Consider the following 19086-nt stretch of genomic DNA (forward strand, 5'->3'; position numbering starts at 1 on the left):
TTAGTGAATAAGCAGCTACTAGATGTTACTGAATAACAGATATCACTTGCTATCTGGGATGCTTTGATGTGGTGTGATCTACCCTCTGCCACTGCATCCAGGCCCACTGACCACTCTCATGTTTGTGGAGTCATACAAAAGAGCACACACATGGCTATATGTAAGTTCTCATTTGTCCACAAATCCTTGGTGTTACACATGTGATGCTGGACAAAAAAGAGAGTCCTGAAAAATATGGATGCGCCTGGTTACTTCAAGCACAGATTTCATGAAACACCAGGTCACAGAGCTCTAGGGAAATCCTGGTTTTAACAAAACACTCCAGAATATTAATGAGCATCAAAATTTCTGTTTTAGTGCTGCATTCAACAATATGTCATTCGGCAGACGCTTAGGATGAGTTTTTTCTCGCACTGCTTTTAAAATGATGTAATTATTTCTGGTGATGTCAACTGGCAGAGGAAGCAACAAGGAATTTTAGCCAGCACTATTTTTGACTGCCTATGCCAAAATGAAGCAGGAGAACTTGTGAAAAACCGTATGTCCTTTGGGTGGCGCCTACTGCAAAGCATTTGGTTTCTTTTCTCAACACAGTAGAGCTGAGAAAGGTCCCGGCCTGGCGCTAGCTGGGTGGGATTTAAATCCCTGATTCTTTTGGATACTGCTGGGAGAGAGTGTGACCACAGAGCATCAGGGATATCTGGTATGCAGAGAGGGAACAGAGAACAGAAAATTAATAGCATCTATTCATAAATGCAACTTGCATTTGGTAAGTGTGAGTCATTTGCTTCTTTGGTTTTTGGTTTTATATGGCTACTGAAAAAAAAAAAAAAAAGTGCTGTAAACATATTTTATTAGTTATTAAATTTATTATTTTTTTAAAAACCCTTGATATATACACCCATGAATAAAACAAGTCCTTGCCTAGTCTGACAGTTGAAATAACAGAGAAAACAACAATTTTCTTTCTTTTTCAGGGTATAGTAGCATGTTTACACTACCTTAACAGACAGTGGTAGGCTAGGTGGGAAGAACAGATTTTAAGAAAGGCTTTGAAAGCATAATTACAGTTAGAGATCAAGAGCTGACTCACCTGCTGTGGAGTGTAAGTATGTGGGCTGTTAGATCTTGGGTCAGATCTGATTTTCACCACTGTATTTCACCCATAAGGACCTGGAGTGGGTGGAGAACATGAAGCGTGAGCGTAGCCAGACTCCTCTCCCACCCAACCTGCCAGGCCAGCAGAGCCAGCAAAGGATGTTGTAATGTGCTCTGGATGTGCTAACACCATCCTGCCAACACCTCCAGCTCAAGGGAATTGAAAGCAGGTCTCTCTCTGAGCTTGGTTTCCTTGGATTGTTTTGGAATTGCTTCAGTTTAGACATGCTGGTGCTCAGCTCTGTCCGTAAAGTCTCCTTTTTGCAGTCCAGAGCATAGATGTTGTATGTCACTGGTATTCATAATACATCATGTGGCAACATGAAACATGATATGCACTTCTAAGCATCTGTGATGTGCCAGAGTACAATGACATAACAAAGTTATCCATAAACTCACTTATTCATCAATTTATAAAATCAGTCTCTAGGAAAACACACCCAAAATACCAAGAAAAGAAATGAGGAGTTCATTATCCAACACAGAAGACTTTATTTACAATTAGACATACGGATTTCAGAAAGAAGAGTTTGAGTTTTATTTCATTTATATTAAGTTCATTAACATTTCTAATAAATGTTTATCCTGCACTGTTTGAACAGATGTAAATACTTAACATTAGCCTTAATAACATGAATTGACAATAACTGTAACCAATGCTTTGGAAAAAATAACTATTAATTATAATTCAAGTGTAGACTAGGTGATGAACATAGTTTAAAATTCCAAACCTGCACTAAGATAAATGAGATTATACATATGAACAAATGTATTTGTGTGCATGCAAAATTGGGCCCTGAGACATTTAATGGCCTGACTCGCTGGATGACTGATGCTGGACAACTACAAAGCACCAAACACTAATAGAGCAAACGCTAACTTGCTGACAATTGACTTGAAGCCAAAGAAAATGAAGCTGAAATGCTAGTGTATCAAAAACGATAGGAGCATTGCTGTTATTTCTTTGGTGAAAATATCTCACTTTTAGATTCTGGCAAAAAGGCTAGTTTTATTATAAAAACTTGGTGTCAGATCTTGAACCACAACAGATCTGTGCATGTTTCAGAGGAGAAGGTGACTTAATGACTTCACTGGTCTTTATACTTTTTTGACCAGGCCACTAGGGGTGCCTTCATTTGTGCCAAACTGTCCTCAGACTAATATGAGAACAGAACATCACATATGACACATACTGTTGTGACAATAATGTAGAGATGAGAAAAAGGTCTTATTTTTCATTAACTATCAAGCATCACGAGCAATCAAATGCATTGGGTCTCTAAGTGAGAGCAGAGCTTTCCTTGAGGGTCGTGCCTTCTTTAGATCTCCTGCCCTATTACTTTGCATTTCCAGCTCACCACTGGAAAAAGAGATTGTAGCCATGTACCACATAGATCTTGCCTTAAGAAATCTCTTGGGATTTCTTTGATTCATCAGCTCTATTGATAGCAACTTTGTCCACAAGGAACATGGATTAAAACAACAGCTTGTTTGGTTTTTTCCTTTTATTTCCAAAGGATGAAAACACCTTACAGAAGATACCTGGTGAAAGATATTGTTCTTTACTTGCAAGGTAAATCTTTCTGGTTTAAAGTCCATTGTAGCACTATTTCCAAACACCAGGCTGTGAGAGGCTGACCATTTTGATCTTCCTTTTTCTTTGCAGCTCTTATTGAAGGGAACAAAAGGTCCAAGAAGAAGTCTTCGAAAATAATGAATTTGGGCTCTTGTTCTGAATTCAGTGAGTCCATGGGAAAAGGAGAGACCCCACAACACTCAGTAACTGCCCCATTGACTCTCATTTCTAAGATATAGCATTCAGATTAAATTAAAAAGTAAACCACTTATGCAGATGGCAGTGGTTGCTACCTGTTTACAGGCTGATTCACCTCATTAAACAAATGGTTGCACAAATTTCCTTGTGGCAGATGGTTTATCAGTAAGGAATTGAAGCTACCTGTTTTCATTTATAGTCTTCTATAGCAAGGAAGTGGAACCTTCTGATGTTTGATCAAACTCATTATCTCACTCCTTCCTGTGTCTGAAGCATCCTGGAATATTTTCTCTTGACCTTAAAGGTGACATATGAGATCATTCCTTAAGGGAGGCCTTGGGCAAAGTGAAGTTAGGGCAGAGCAGGGGCTAGAGCTCAAGCAACAGCCAGAAAGAAAAGCACACAAGGGGCAACAGGAAGAGCAGTGGAGCAGGTTGGGGGTTAGGAAGTAGTTCAAGTTGCTAAACAGCTGTGGAGTCAAATGTTGATGTGAATGACTAGTGTATGAGCCTTGTCCATATATAATGTATAAACCACATATTTTAGTAAGTCTTTTATTAACTTCATGTATTACAGTTAGTAACTTTACATAATAAACTTCACATTCAACGCAATTCACATCCCTGAATAGAGGACAGGGAGCAGTTCTATTGCAGCAGCTTCCATTCCTTAAAGGAACAGAAAGAAACATTGCAATGAGAGCATCTAGAGCACAGCATGAGCTCAAAGGTGTTGTCATTCCCAGTCTGTGCTCGGAGACAGAACATCAGCAAATGGCATTCATTTGTCTTGAAAATCCCAGAAGAAAAAAAAGTAGCAAGTTGCATAAATGGCAGAAGGTGGACTAAAATCCAGCTGCACCTGAACTTCAGTGTGCCTGAATGTCATTTAAAAATTGTAACAAGGTTCAAATAATCAAAGTTATTTGAAAGCCTAGTTTCCATGGTAGCCTCTTTAGTGATGTCAGTAGTGTGGACCTTCAGAAACATCAGCTTATTTGGGTTAGTGAGTTGGTCTTCTCAAAATGGAAAAGCATGTTGAATTCCATAGCATATGGACTGACTGTTCCTTGAATCATACCTTTTGTCTCTGAAGTTTAACAGGCTGCTTGGCTGAAATTTCAATAAAACATTGACTACCTCTGAAGTCTTCTGTTACCTGTAGTGAAAGAAAATCAGAATTCAGCATGTGATGAGGTAAGTCTTCATCTTAAAAATGTCTGTTTACTACAGCATACTTTTTACCATAACATTCATGTTTCTATACTTCTTTTAAATCACCCCAAAAATTTATTTGTTTCCCTAGATGTCTGTCCACTAATCCACCACTTGGTTATTCTGCCCATTATGGGAGTATATTCAGTCTTGGTGGGTTAGGTATGTTCATGAGATGTTTAGACTAACCTGACAGTGATGCAAAACTGAGAGAAAGAAGTGAGAAACCCTATCTAACACTCAATAAAAAATATATACAGTGGGTTCTCTGAACCCTGGATGGGTATGTCCTGGAAAAGCACAGGAATCTGCAGCTGTGTGGCCTCTGTCCCAGAGAATTACCAGAGGGCACTCCTAAACAGTTTAGCAGTCTTGGATAAAATGTCCATTTTCATAAACTCACAACAATCATGTTGTGTTTTGGAATAAAAAAAATGTTGGTCTCCTGATATAGTTCCCAATACTCTCTCCTCAGTGTGTTAAGAGGTTAAGAGTGTCAGAAAAGATTAAGGCTGGGAAGAGAATTTGAAAACATTAACTAAATTATCTTCATGATTTCCCACAGAACAACTGCTGAATTTACTAGCACTTAAAAAATCAGAGCAGCTAAATAGGTAATGATTCTGAACTTCTAGAAAACTTGAGGAAAAGTTGCTGCTGAGGACTGAGCTATTAGTGCTTACTTACTTATTTTAATTTCTTTGATCTGCATATGAAAAAGGAGCCCATGAATGCGAGGAACAGCACAGAACCTGCAATCATTAACGCCAACTGCAGCACACTCAGCATCTGAACTCGACCGGTGACTTTATTTCTGAACATTTCTGCTTTGTCATCCCCAATAACAGCAGACTGAAACAGTGCAAGAAAAATGTCAGTAAAAGGTAAGTATGCAAGCTCTTACTTTCTGAACATATTTTGGTGTGTGTAAATCACAACATGACTTTAATTGCCCAGTTTCAGGACATCAGGGCTGAAAAAGCTACAGGGTTTTTTGTTTGGTTGTTTTGTTGTTGAGATTTTTTTGTTTGTTTGTTTTTTTAACAGTGAAGATTAATAGATAGAAGATATACTAACCTCATTTAGCCAAAGAATAGGAAAAACATAAGGTTTTTTAACTTTCGATAAAGCTCTGAAATGAGAAAATAAGTACAGCATGTTACCTTTAGTTTGGTGCATACGCACAGTCTCTACTTGAACATTCTCCTCTAACTATATTTCTACCTTTCAGATGGACCTTTTTAGCATAGTTTTGGACTGAATAAAAAAACAAGCCTCCAATTAATAACAGCTGTTTTACATATCAGGGAACCATCTCTTTCTGTCTTCCACATGTGGGTAGTCAGAAACAAGAAAGGCTGGACACAGCTATGTGTTGGTGTGAGGGTCTACAGATCTGTGTAGTGTTCACCTACTAGATGCACAGTATCCCAAAATGCTCGTCTGTACATGTATATTTGTGCCAATGAAGAGAAAAGAAACAGCTAGAGACTAGTCAACCTTTATGATAAAATCCATCTAGTGACAGAGCACATGTAAATTCACTCTCTCATTGGATTTATTATAGAAAATACATTTTGCCTTCTAGTTCGTCCTCATGGCCCCTATTTGGGTTTTGTAAGAATATTGTTTTTAAGAACATGTTGCCTTGTAAGCTTCTGTGGGAAAATTAAATGTGTATTAAAATACTTCTGCAGTGCCTTGCTCAAGAAACCTTGCTCTGTTGCTGAAATTTATGTTCTCTGAAAAGTCATGGCTGAAATTTTTGCAAGAAAGATGAAAAAGGTTTGGGAAAGTGCTTTTAGTCCTTCTTTTCCCAGCCATTTCTACTAACATTCCCATAGACCAATTAGCCCTCTTGAAAAAAAGTCTTTAAAAACAAAATAAAGAAGTAGTACTTACTCAATTTTTGGTGCAGGCCTCACAAGGAGGTTTACTTGCAGCCTTTTCGCAAATTGTAGTGTAAAACCAGTGATCTAAAACCAGAAAAAAAAACCAAAACACAAAAAAAACCACAAAAAAACCCAACAACATTAATTTAGATTTTAAAATTGAATGCCTAAGTCTGGCATATGGACTGTGTCAAAAAGCACTTTGGTATTATTTTATCCTTATGTTTTGAAGTATTCCACTTTTATGAAATTTTAATGTTTGTAAGAGTCTCTCATTTCTCATAGAAGTTCTGATTTTGTGGCTTTATCAAAGTTACTTTTGTAATTTGCAATTAAATCTGAAGGCAGAAATAGGTTAAAAAATACTAAATCAGCTATGAAATGCTTCATATAAAAACATGATTTAGGGCTTTTTTCCATGAGAAATTGTTTAAATTTTATTTTTTCAGTAAGAAAGATATTTAACTTGCATAGGGCTGAAAACAAACTTTTCATATCAAAACAAAGGTCAGAACTTTTCTTCATTTCTTTTTTTCCCCTCTCTCCTCCACAAAAATAAAGTAGGGTGTGATTCTTGAAAACTTCATATCAGATTTAGGAAATTCCAGTTGATGTCTCTATTCCAAATAAGATGAAATAAAGACTTAACTTTAGATCTTCTCATTAAAGTTACACAGATTAACTGTCATATTACACAATTAAAAATATTTTAATGAAAAGTACTGATTTTTACATTTTCATCCAAATTCAGAGCAAAATTAAATTTTGGAATATTAGAATTGATCACACAGTTCAGAAAACTTTGTTAAGACTCTGAATCACCGGAACAGAAATAGAGGTAAAACTGGAGGTAATCCAAAACAGAGCTGTCATAAATCCATTCGGTTTGGGAGCTCTGTTGGGTAATCCAAGTCACAAAAATTATATTAGATCTAGTCTAGACTAGTCTGTTCAGATTTCTAGATATTTTCTTGGAAATAAACTGATCTATATTTATTTAATTTCAGTTGTGATAGTAATTATACAGAAAAAGGCTAGTTATAGAAAATAAAAAAAATAAGTATAGAAGGAACAGACCTTTCATAGAAAAGAGTTTTTTCAAAGTAATGGAAGGTCATAGAAAAGCTACAGCATACTTCAAAGTTTGCAGAATCTATTTAATCCCACATTCCCAATGAAAAAAATAATAGAAGGAACAGACCTTTCATAGAAAAGAGTTTTTTCAAAGTAATGGAAGGTCATAGAAAAGCTACAGCATACTTCAAAGTTTGCAGAATCTATTTAATCCCACATTCCCAATAAGGAAATATCAAAACTTATTTTCCAAACTTTGAAGGTCAGAATGAGACAAAGTTCAGCTCTAAATTTCCCCTGCTAAAACCATAACATTTTTGTGAGAAGAGACTGCAATAGCAAGCATGAAAATATTATATCATCTGCTCATCCCTCTGGTAAAAGTCCTACTCTACTGCAATTAAATTTAAACATCACAAGTTTACTGGGTTACAATTATTAAATATTTGGACTTACAGGCTCTATATCTAGATACGTCTCGTGCTCCTTCTCATTTGGGCTCAGGCCTTCAACATTATGCAATATAGAATCACTTGCATGAAGAAAATGTGGAAGAGAGATAAATACTGGTCTTCCTATTTGAAAAAAACAAACTCATTTGAATCATCAAGCCTTGTTTCAGTGTTCATCTTTTGATGTTTTTTTCCATGCAAACAGTTTTTTATATAGGCACACAATGCTGACAAAAACATTAATAGTCCCATCCCCCCCCCAAAAATTGAGCATATCTGTGCCTCTACTGTTGTGAGGAAAATGTACCTGTTAAAATAAATTGCAGTTACAAATCCTGCTTATCTGTGTCTACACGGTGGAGCTGGAAGTGCTCCCAGTTTCATGCTGAGGTGAGGACCTGACTGTCACTGTTTGCCCCCACCTTATTGATCATTTTTTAGTAGAAAGCAAGCCCGAAGGGAGCCCATGCTGTTCACTCTGCACCAACTGCAGACTTTGTATATATATTTATTTTATTATACCTATGTTAAATCAAGCCAGTAGTGTCTCTCAATCTCTGCATGTGTATATAGTTGTATACACACAGACACATACTGTGTGTGTGAATTACCACAAATCCAAGAACTGTTACTACTTCTGGCTTTTATACAGTGCCCCTTCCTTTCCTTTTTGTACATGCATTCTTACAGTTTCAGTACACAATCTATAGTATGATTTTGCATAGCACTGTGCAAAATACAGAACTATTACATTTTGAGAAATGATGCTGCAGCATTGTGAAAGGTCTCATAGACAATCTGTTGAAGAATTCACAAACACGAATGTCCTGGATCTTAGAGGAACATCTCAGCTACAGGACACTCCCTAGTTAAATGGCAATACCATGTCACTACCATACCTGCTTTGCAGGCACTAATGTCTAGGACTCCAGCTAATGTGCAATTCTGTGATATGACTTCATCTGTGCAGAAGCAATAATTATCTCCGACTTCAGTAGGCGATGCAAATGCTTCACGAGGAACTGCGAAACGATAAAGTGAGATTCCCTTCACTTCCTGCTTGCCCTGGAAAACTCCATAGATAGATCTGAATGTAAAAGAGGAGAAACATGCTTCAGTCATTTGGATTAAAAAATCTGAATTCATGGCAATACTCCTTAAGGATTCCCCAGCTGTGTCTCTCTCTCAAAAGAAAAAAGTACTCCAGGAAACCAGTGTCCAGGCTCCCTTCACACTGTTCAGCAGTTTGTAGTGATGTTCCTCTCTAATGGAGGATATTCTGCACTTTCACAAAGTGATATACAAGCTCAGAGGTTAGCACAATACACAAAAAGACAAACAAAAATACTAATACTACTAATAAACAATATACACAAAACTAGCAAATTAATTAAGAGCTCTTTTCCCTATGCACTTCTACATCCAATGTTATGAAATTTTTGGCAGTTTTTGGACAACAGCAGAGTTACTTATCAATATAAAGCAGCTCTGCTACAGGTTTTTGCTGACCTGATGGTACTAATCTAAGCTTTATAATGCAGGCAACATTCTGCATGTAATTTTATTCCATTGGATATAAATCAGGATAACATTCAAGCTTCTTTTTGCCAATACACTATCAACTGCTGATACAGAAATTTGGTTGTTACACAGTAATGTGACCAGGGCAGCAACACTTTGTGTTGCAGCCAAACAAAAGAAGGGTTCTGGGTTTTGCAACCTGGACAGAACCATTTTGCATGACCCCATTTCAGCATGACCTTTGGGCAATTTTTGCTGTCCTTCATTGTTCATTAATTGTGAGAATTAAGTGGCCAGGCAGATCTCTAAAACTGCATGCAACTGATCCAAAGAATTTTATCATTTCTCCTCTTCATAGAATTCCCTTTTCCATTACTTGAAATGTTTTCCAGTTTGAGGATACAATTACTTCCCAAAAAAAGAACTTTGACTTCATATAAAAACACTGCTCTTTAAAAACAAGCAGTCTGCAAAGCAAATGGCCCACTTTAAACCTAGTTAAAAGGAAGAAGCTGTTTCCAGGCAGCACAATAAATAAAGAGGTCAAAGCTCCCAAAGTAAATACGCTGTGATGCACTTTAAATCTTTTAACATTGCTTTCAGCAATCCCACTGGAGAACTCAGGAACACTGGATAGCCACAACAGAAAAAGCAGGCTTAAAAGCCATCAGTATGGGATGTATTAAGCAAGTTTGTTTGTTTGTAAATACATAAAAATAAAATACATAAAAATATCCTGTGAGAAAACATTTTTGAGTATCTAGTGGATGACAGTAAATCCTGTTCTGCATAGATGATGTTCTGCAGAAATACCAAAGACAGGCTTAACTGTCCCCTGCTGCACCTATGGCCTTCTCAGACCAAATAAGGCAGGTTATAGGCTGCATCCTGATCTTAGAAGAAGATCAAGACTTTGAACCCTGTGACTCAATGTCTTTAATAGATCTGTAACAGCTCACAACAGTGTTAGATATTGCTGAATTACACACCTGCAACTGGCTGAAATAAAGTACACCGTAAATAGCTTGCTACTTGACATAAATAAAAGTAGTAGAATCAGGTTCTGAATTATGAGCACATCCCACGAGTTTACTTGTGATTAGAAGAAATGTTTATGTTGAATTGCCTCAGTAACCTGAGCCCAAGCAGAGCCACTGCAGCTGTCCTCTGAAATGAAAGAGCATTCGGGTGGCACACACAGGTGTGCACACACACCAGGAAGGGACCAGCCTACCTGCAAATGTCGGAGGAGAAGAAGCGCAGTACCTCATCCTTCTTAACAAACGGTGGGAATGATGCCCCATCTGCAAATAAAATAAGAATTTGAAAGCAACTCTACTTAGAAGACTTGATTTGAGTTCTAGCTGAATAATCAGCTGTTACTTTCCTATAAAGCTGTGAAAAAGGTAAACAAAATGAGTCATTTATGGGGAAAATGTTTATGGAAGTTATTGCACGGTGACAGGCACTCCACAGATAAGATTGTATTGTTTTTGAAAGCAAGCCAAATTATGACAGCTTTTTTTTTTTTTTCACAGATGTGAAGCTACATGATCAAGTCCATTAAAAACAGAAGATATGAAAACAATTCCTGCTTTAATATGAATCACAATAACTGTTGCCATTGCTTCAAGGTTTTTGCAATCTAAAGACCTAAACCTTTCTAGAGGTTGGTTCTCCTGCACATATGGCACTCAACACGACTGAAGAAATATGACTTTAGACTTCAAAACCACTTATTTAGTAATCAGTGCTAAACTTTTTTTCACCAAAGACTGCTCAAGTGGACCTCTTCTTTGTAAGCTAAGATCCTGTCTATAGCTAATGGAGAGAAGGTAGCACTCTAAGGCACAACTCATCTCACTCCATGGCAGACATGCAAAATCGATCAGAAGAATAGCACTTTGATGATGTCTTTTTCTCCACTCATTATAAAAAGAACACAGTCAGCCAGATCAGATACATATTTCTGCACTGCAAACATCCAAAGTTAAGTAAGAGAGCTCTGCCTTTTTCCCGAACAAGGTGTTGTAACAAACCTTTAACCAGTACATTTATTACTTCTTGCTACAATTTCTGTTTAGGTTCTTAGTCAGCAGCCATAACCAAGGGATGGAAAACATCTGTGATATCTTTGAATATAGTTGGCAAGAGCGAGGAAGCTAAATTACATACTGCCACTTGCCCACTGCTGAGAGAAGCACTTTTTCTTAAAGAAGATCCAAGATCACCCTAGACCCACAGTCTATTTCTAAATCTTGGCAGTCTTGGAGAGTTTGCAAACATGGACTCATTTCAACCCCACACAAGAATACTGCTTAATATTTATATCTAGATATTTACTTATACTATACATGCTGCACTTTGATGTGAAAGCTTACAGGATAAGAAGGGATTCTCAGACTTACTTACAAGACTTTCTAAACCACCTGCTTCTCTAAACACATGGTCTTTCCTGAGCATTCACACTGCTCTTGTAAACTGTTTGATAACCTTTGCTAACAAGAAAAAGCTCCATATTTTCACTGTTTTGGAGCACTTAGTCTAGTTGTTTATTCCATCAGCTGTGGAAGAAGAAAAAACAAAAAGCTGACCATGGGGGAAAAAAGTATTCAGGCTTCAAAAGAAAGAAGATATGTCCCAAAACCTAAGAAAATGTTGCGTCTTATAAAATTAATTATGTAGTTTAAAAAGGAATAAATCCTTCCTGATTGACAGACCTTTGGAAAGTCTCATCCGTGTGCTGTATTTGAAATACTTCAAAATATCTTGCCATGTGCTCTGAGTTAGAATACTAATTATCTATTTCAGGTAAAGCAGCACAGAAAAGGAAAAAAAAAGCCAACCCAAAAACCTGCTTGTTTTGATACTCACTCACTGAAGGCCTACAGCTCTCTGCAAGAGCCTCCACCATGACATCTGCCAGCCTCAGCAAAACAGATTCTGGTGTCCTTACAGCAATGCTTTCACTCATCAAGAAGAAAAATACCATCTTGAGCAAATGTATTTTAAACAACTCAACTGTTTTCATATGCATTCCTAAAGCAAATTCAGAAATATTCCTCTCTAATTTATTCATCCCAAACTTCTTTTTCTGCTTCTCTTCTTCATCCCTTTCCACTTGCTAGTGGCCTCCAAACCACCTGTCTGACAGCCTTTGTCAGTTCAATTTCTTTTCATATCTCAGTAAGAAATATTTCTATCTGTTCTGATGCATTTATTTTTATTTTCCGACACTGTAAATGAATATACATTATTAGAATGCAAAGATAATTTTCAACTACTATAGCAAAACAAACAAACAAAAAAGATTCTTAGTTATATTATACCATAAATATAACTAGTAGAAACAGAAAGCTGGATGCTTTCGTTGTCTCTTCCACATCTACTCTAGCTGAAGAAGGTGTTTGTACATATATATATAAAATGGCATACAATATTATTATACATATCTATGTTATAATAGATACACATATATGCATGTATAAAATTAGCAGTATATATACATTCATATTTATAGAGATATTTAATATAGAGAATACAGAACTGTCAAAGCCCAGGGGAATTAATTAATGTGTCTCATTACTCCCTTGCAATATTGAGAAATGTGTTGAAGTTTTCAAAAGCTTTAACAGACTCACCTGTGCCATTAACCAAATCGCAGTGACCTTCCCAGTATGAAAGATTCCTTTAAGATAAAAAAATAAGTCATGCTGCATGTAGTATATCTTGTAATCCATTGCATTACCTGTATTACTAAATATAACTGCTCCAGTATAAACCTGATCCATTAGCAAAGTCAGAGAATAGAGGTGTTCATTCATTTATTCAGATAAACTATGTGATGCATTACAATAGGATAAATGGGATCTAGCTACTTAAGTATGCAAAACAGAAGTAACTGCTTGTATCAAAGCATCAATAACTGTCTTAAATCCGAAGGCCTAACAGAATCATTAATAGATTGAAAAGAAAGGAAGAGATGGTTTTGCTAAGCCCAGGGCTAGATCCAGCTTCCTTTGAACTGTTAAAGATTTTTCCATTTATCTATAGCTCTTAGTGAATCAAACCTGAAAAGCTATAACCTGAAAATATGTATGTTTTTTAGTTATACAATGCTGTGATACCTTTTGTTTTTATAGCTTTCAATTATTGCTGTTTTTTTAATATCTTCTTTCCCAGTATAGACTTTGTAAAGTCCATCGAAGGTCCCATTATACTGTAACAGACACAAGAAGTAATAAGTTAAAAACACCGAATCAGATTGTAGCATTGTCACAATTCCTTCCTCACAGCAGCTGCCTTAATTTTTATTCACAGAATGGTAACTGAAGGATTTGCCTCCTCATTGGTTTCACTTACTGGGTAGAAGACTCCCAGAACTGGGTCCAAGGGGAAGGGAACCTTGTTTAAGAAGGGATCTTTGTATCCCCACAGTAATTCTTTCACTGTTCTGTTCTGCAGCATGGATGACTTAGAAGATTTAATCCAAGTATTTAATAGTAGTTGTATAAAAGTGTTTGTATACAAAGCAGGCGCAGCCTACAACAGAAATAAAAATAATGTTTAGCATAAAATTCTGCATATGCTTTGGATCAAAAACACAGAGACCAACTCCAAGAAACCTCTGGCAAAGCCAGTTTCCAGAGTTGCCGCTCACTGTTAAGTTTCTACTTAAAACTGACACTCCTTAACAGAATAATAACTTACACAAAGGCAGGTAATTTGTCTTTACTGCCTACATGAGTTCACTAGATCATCCCTAATCACAGAATCACAGAATAACTGAGGTGGGAAGGGACCTCTGGAGGTCATCTGGTCCAAACCCCTTGGCTCAAGCAGTGCCACCAAGAGCCAGTTGCCCAGGACCACTGCCAGATGGCTTTTGAATATCTCCACATAATAATCTCAAATCGCTATTTGTGTAACATGGGTTGTACCACTTTCAGCTTTATACCTCTTTTCTGTCATTTCCATATATCATATACTTCAGATTCACTTGCACTATAAAGATGTAAGTAAAAATATACAAGCTTTGTTACTTACGGGCTTAGATGAGCAGTTTAGATTTGCTGTTACGCTAGCAGCAATACAACTGTATCCTGCATAAAACTGATCAAATGCTGAGTCTCTGTTATTTCTCTACTTAGAAGGAATACATATTTGCAACAAATAAGTCCTTCTTTTTGAACAGCTTTAATTCTAAATAATGGATAACTTTTCCTAATTCAATGAAGAATAAAGTAGATTTAGCAGCAGTAAGTGTAATGAACATTCCCAGAGGCATAAACACAAAGTCAGGTCCCTAAAGGCACCGAATACCTTGTAGAAAGCAAACAGAAATGATCTATGTTGGCCTGTCTGGTGAAGTAGGAAATTGTAATAATTTTGATAAGTGAATCTGTGTAAAAACAAGTTATTCTCTTAGAGCAAGCACTCAGCTGTTTAGTAGAATATCTCTTTGTACTTAGTGCTATGGGTATAGCAACGGAAGATTCTCTTTTGCTCTCATTTCCTGCCCTTCTCAACCCCATGAATCTTTCACTCTTGTCTGAACTTGAACACAGAGGAAGCAGGAAGCATGGATATCACAAGATTATAAAACAGAGTAGATGTGAGTTCAGTCCCCTCAGGGCTAAGAAAGTGTGAAAAACATCTCTCTGAATTCCCTTGTGAGTATTCTGACAACAGGGTTATGATATAAAAGGTGGGCTCTACTAGATTGAAGTCAGTTCTGTCAGACAAAATGGTAAGAGTCTCTCTGGGACGTTGGCTTACACCAGTTTGTTTCTGAACAGCAAAATGGGGCTTGGATCCTCTGTTCCCATTTCCCCTGACAAAGCTGCTTCCAGGCATGAGCCTAGGCTTAGACCCATAAAGAGCTACATGGTCCAAAGTGTGAGAGCTGAGCAGTGATAGTTAATAGCGTGACATGAAGAACTGAGTACAGGAAACAATAATAGTTTTCCAAAAGAGAGATGCTGGCCTAAATTAGGACACAGGCAGAATATATCTGGTCTGAATAAGGTCATTTGCCTTTATTTATTAGGTCTTTTCTCCCTAGAGAAAAGAAAACTCAGGCCGACTTCATCACAATATTCCAGTACTTAAAGGGCAGCTAGAAAGGAGGTGGAGACTTTCTTCACAAGGAACCACATGGAGAAGACAAGAGACAGCAGGTACAAGTTGCACCAGGAAAAGTTTCATCTTTATAGAAGAAATATTTTTTTTACAGTGAGAACAGTCGATCACAGGAATGTCGTAGAGTCCCTGCCTCTAGAGGTTTTCAAAGAGCAATTGGACAGGGTTCTAGAAAATCTCATCTGGGCTCCCTTTCTCAGAAAAAGATTGGATCAGATGATCTTTTGAGGTCCCTTCCAGCACAAGTTCTTCTATGACTCTCTGATTGATTCTATGTTTCTGTATCATGTTAGCACCAAGCATCTCTTCACTCTGCCCCTAGCACCCACCCTCTCATAGTGATCCTTATCACTCACATGCAGACACCCCAAAGTTAATGCAAGTCAATTATGCAACACAACCAGGGCTAAATATAAATATGAAAACTGTAAACATCAATCAAGGGCAAACAATCTCAGCCTGTGACAACACAAAAACATCTGGACTGAAAAGGCTCTAGCACTACTCTATGTGGAGACCCTTGTGCTTTTCTTTGAAGGACTAAGGTCACAGTAGGATGGAAGAGCCCAGGGCTTGCCATTGCAGTGGTGTTCAGGGGCACCATGGGGAGCAAGTACTGAGGCAGTGAGGCCACGCATGGACCAAGCATGGTATTTAGTACAGACTCCTCTGCAAAGCAGGACTGAAGATATTATGGAAATAGTATGGTAAATCTGTCTTGTATTGTTCATGTTGTACTTCACACAGAAAGGGAATCCATCCACAAACTCTTGATTCATTTGCACAGTAAAGTTGACTAGAAGGATGCTTTTTGATATATCCCATCCAAACTGATGACTTTGCTTCCATTGACAGGAACAAGTCAATTTTAATTTACTGTTAAGATTACCCTGGGAATATAAGGGAACTTTAACATATATGCAATACGCCCACAGTTTTGGTTTGGTTTTTTTTTTAAACAGTAACGCAGCTGTCCTCAGTGCAGCTGACACTCGTGTCATCTGAGTTCATAGAAAGAAAACCTATCCTGTGGCAGTTTCAGTTTTACTAATGTTAACTTCTCCTCTATTTTCTCCAGTATCTCATTTGAATGTGGACATTATGGTTTTGTTTCTATACTTACAACAACAGCAAGGTTGAGACACGTGATGGTATCATTTTCTGACCCAACAGACATATCAGGTTCAAAACGAGCAACGTTAGGCAGCATGTAGGATATTGTGCCATCAGAGTTTTCAGTTATATTTTCTTTGGGTAAATACCGCACCCTTAAAGAAAAAAATAAAAACACAGAGTGTTTTTAACATTTGATTTTTGAGACAACATATAACCATGCCTGGCTGAAGTTTTTTGAAGTGTTGATGAACATTTTTGTAAATTAATGTTGAACATTTTATAGCCACTGAAAGCATTCTAAACTTTTCATGTGAATATATATAAAAATACCATTTTCTATAACTTATTTTTCTTTTGGAAATATTTCTTAGTGCCCAATGGATTTTTTTTTTTCTTGATACTAAAATGAAAAGAAATATTTCTTTTAAATTTTTATTGCAATAATGGACCTTGTGTCTTTTTATATTTTCTTTTAAATTAATTATATTTTGTCACATTTTTTCTAAGCTTTCTTATGGTTGCATGTAATTAGAAGGGGGTGACTCAGAATGGTTAGTAAACACTCATAAGGTTTGTTTCGATAGGCCTGTGTTGCAACAAAACAGATTACAGGTTAAATTAGATCACCAAAGCAAAAATCTCTGAGCTGCTGCAGTTGTAGCTTTAGCTCAACTCTTCAAGTCCCCATCCTCTTGCTGACCCCTCTGTGGGGTCATCCAGCAGGTACCATATAACAGTGGGTCCACAAAGCTTGTCCAAGCTCCATCCCAGAAGGGATCTTCAGGATACTTCATCAGATCTTCCAGCCTGGGCATGGGAGGACCAAAAGGTTCAGAGAGCATTTCCCCGTGGTACAGATGTAGCCAGTGAAGGTGGGCCTTACCCCAAAAGCAGATGGATCTTGGCTTCTCAAGATTGTTTTCTGTGCATGCTATTTTAATTAATAGCCTAATGTGTAGAGTACCTCCCTGAAAGCTGGGAGATGTGTTTTCCAATTAGTGTTCCTTTTAACAGAAAACAAAAGGCTTAAAACAAGGTTTCCCAGTTCCCAACACAATCTTGGGGACAGCTGCATTTTCAAGGCCAAAGATGACTGAGAGAGAGAGACCCAGTGTCACAGTGATGCAGGTAGACCAAATATCCCAGGTGAGCATGACTGAACCATTGAGAAGATCAATAGTCATCATCTCTTACACAGACTCATCTAAACTTCTGCCAGAGATCTGATCCCGAGAAAACAGGCTGTTTGCTGATTCCTGTGTAACCATTTCCTATGTCTCCCCAGCCAACGTATTCCAATGAGAAATAAAAAATCTTTTTGGCATCTTTTTGGCTTTGCCCCTAGGTTTTAGATGCTGCAATTCAATACTAACTTGCAAATACAATAGGCATTCCCAAAGGTATATAAAAAAGAAATAACTCTTAATTTTAGGAAAGCAATTTCATAACAAGGGTGCCAGTGATATCTGGGTATTGGGCTTAATGACTCAGGAAGTATCAAATAGTCCTATGTCAATACCACATTAAAATAAAGCAACTGATTAAAAGCATCTCAGAATGGAGATGGACTGCTGTATCTAGGTCCTAGTTAGTACATTCAGAAAAAACAATGCTTTTCGGAGGGAAAAATTGATAAAGGAAAAGCTATAGATTAAAATAAGCTGTAAAGGGGTGAAGAAAGAAAACATTATTAAAATCAGTATGAGAGATACATGGGTGATAAAATAATCTCTTGGTTTGAGGGCATCTGGCATATTTTATTCTACATTAAAAAGTTGGCAAGCACTGAACGTGCCTCTGTGTTATTATGGCAAACACCTTGCTAATGAGGAAATATTTTTAACAAGAGCAAACAGCTTCACACCCAATTACCTATTTGTCTATGTGTTTCCCCAGTGTGAGGCCCAAGAAAGAAACTGTGATTGCTGTGTGTAGCTGCAATTTAGGCATCTTTGTCAAGTCTCACTAAAATATGATGATGGAATTTCAAAAATAAATTTTTATGCAGCAAAACTTTATCTGACTTTAACAACATTTCTGATAGGACATGTCACTTATTCAGGGGGCTTTTCTTACCTGTATGTGTAAGGTCCTCTCTGTTCAAGTTTTGGACGTGCTCCTTGCTCTAATACCTCTGAAGGATTTTGCACATGGAAAACCCAAAATTCTCTGTAAACTGAACTTCCGGGCACAAGCCAATTTTCAAAAGCAATGGTACCATTTGAAATGACAGCTTCCTAAAAGGACGAAAATCAAAGCTAAAATTAACCACAAAAAAAATGAGTGACAAGCTGCATTTACTTTCCAGATGATTGTAGAAGACTCTTAAACTAACAGGAAAAAAACCTATTTTATCATCATTATAAGGTATACAGCACACATTTTTGGCCAACGTTTGGAGGCAGCCTGACATTCTTGCTCTGTGAGAGCAAAAGTGAGTCCCCCTAAAATAAATGACCACAAAGCTGATATAATCCCTGCTGTAGCCAATAGCAGAAGTTTCCTAGTGCTGTGGTCAGGCATTACCTTAGTTCCCAAATACTTTTCAAATCCACTAATTTTTTTGTAAAAAGGATATGTTTAAATGAATAAATGATACCCAGCAGTTTTTAGAATCCATTAACTATTTTTCATACATTTGCAAATACCCCAGGGGAGGAAAGAAGAGTTATCTCTGAGCATTACTCACCCAGAGAAAGCAAATAATGTTCTTGAAGGACTGTTTTTTGTCAGAAAACTCTTGT

General features: G+C 37.2%; 1 protein-coding gene across 5 annotated transcripts in view; it reads right to left on the bottom strand.

Annotated features, from left to right (window-relative positions):
* Positions 1–3472: 3472 nt before the first annotated feature.
* Positions 3473–19086, bottom strand: part of CD36 (CD36 molecule (CD36 blood group)) — a 36727-nt gene continuing 21113 nt past the window's right edge. The window contains exons 3-14 of one of the 5 annotated variants that reach the window (XM_010166392.1): positions 18419–18579; positions 16350–16494; positions 13448–13627; positions 13213–13304; positions 12727–12773; positions 10320–10389; positions 8464–8651; positions 7569–7687; positions 6049–6122; positions 5224–5278; positions 4834–4998; positions 3473–4090 (exon numbers count right to left, since the gene is read on the bottom strand). In XM_010166392.1, the coding sequence (XP_010164694.1) occupies positions 4834–4998; positions 5224–5278; positions 6049–6122; positions 7569–7687; positions 8464–8651; positions 10320–10389; positions 12727–12773; positions 13213–13304; positions 13448–13627; positions 16350–16494; positions 18419–18579 (1296 nt within the window). In that variant the 3' untranslated portion in view covers positions 3473–4090. Of the gene's footprint in view, positions 4091–4833; positions 4999–5223; positions 5279–6048; positions 6123–7568; positions 7688–8463; positions 8652–10319; positions 10390–12726; positions 12774–13212; positions 13305–13447; positions 13628–16349; positions 16495–18418; positions 18580–19086 lie in introns of those variants that run through there. The other 4 variants (XM_010166394.1, XM_010166393.1, XM_010166396.1 and 1 more) reach the window with 4 other exon arrangements.

This window comes from Antrostomus carolinensis, unplaced genomic scaffold, assembly GCF_000700745.2.
Source record: "Antrostomus carolinensis isolate BGI_N321 unplaced genomic scaffold, ASM70074v2 scaffold2944, whole genome shotgun sequence".
In the NCBI taxonomy this organism is placed as follows: domain Eukaryota; kingdom Metazoa; phylum Chordata; class Aves; order Caprimulgiformes; family Caprimulgidae; genus Antrostomus; species Antrostomus carolinensis.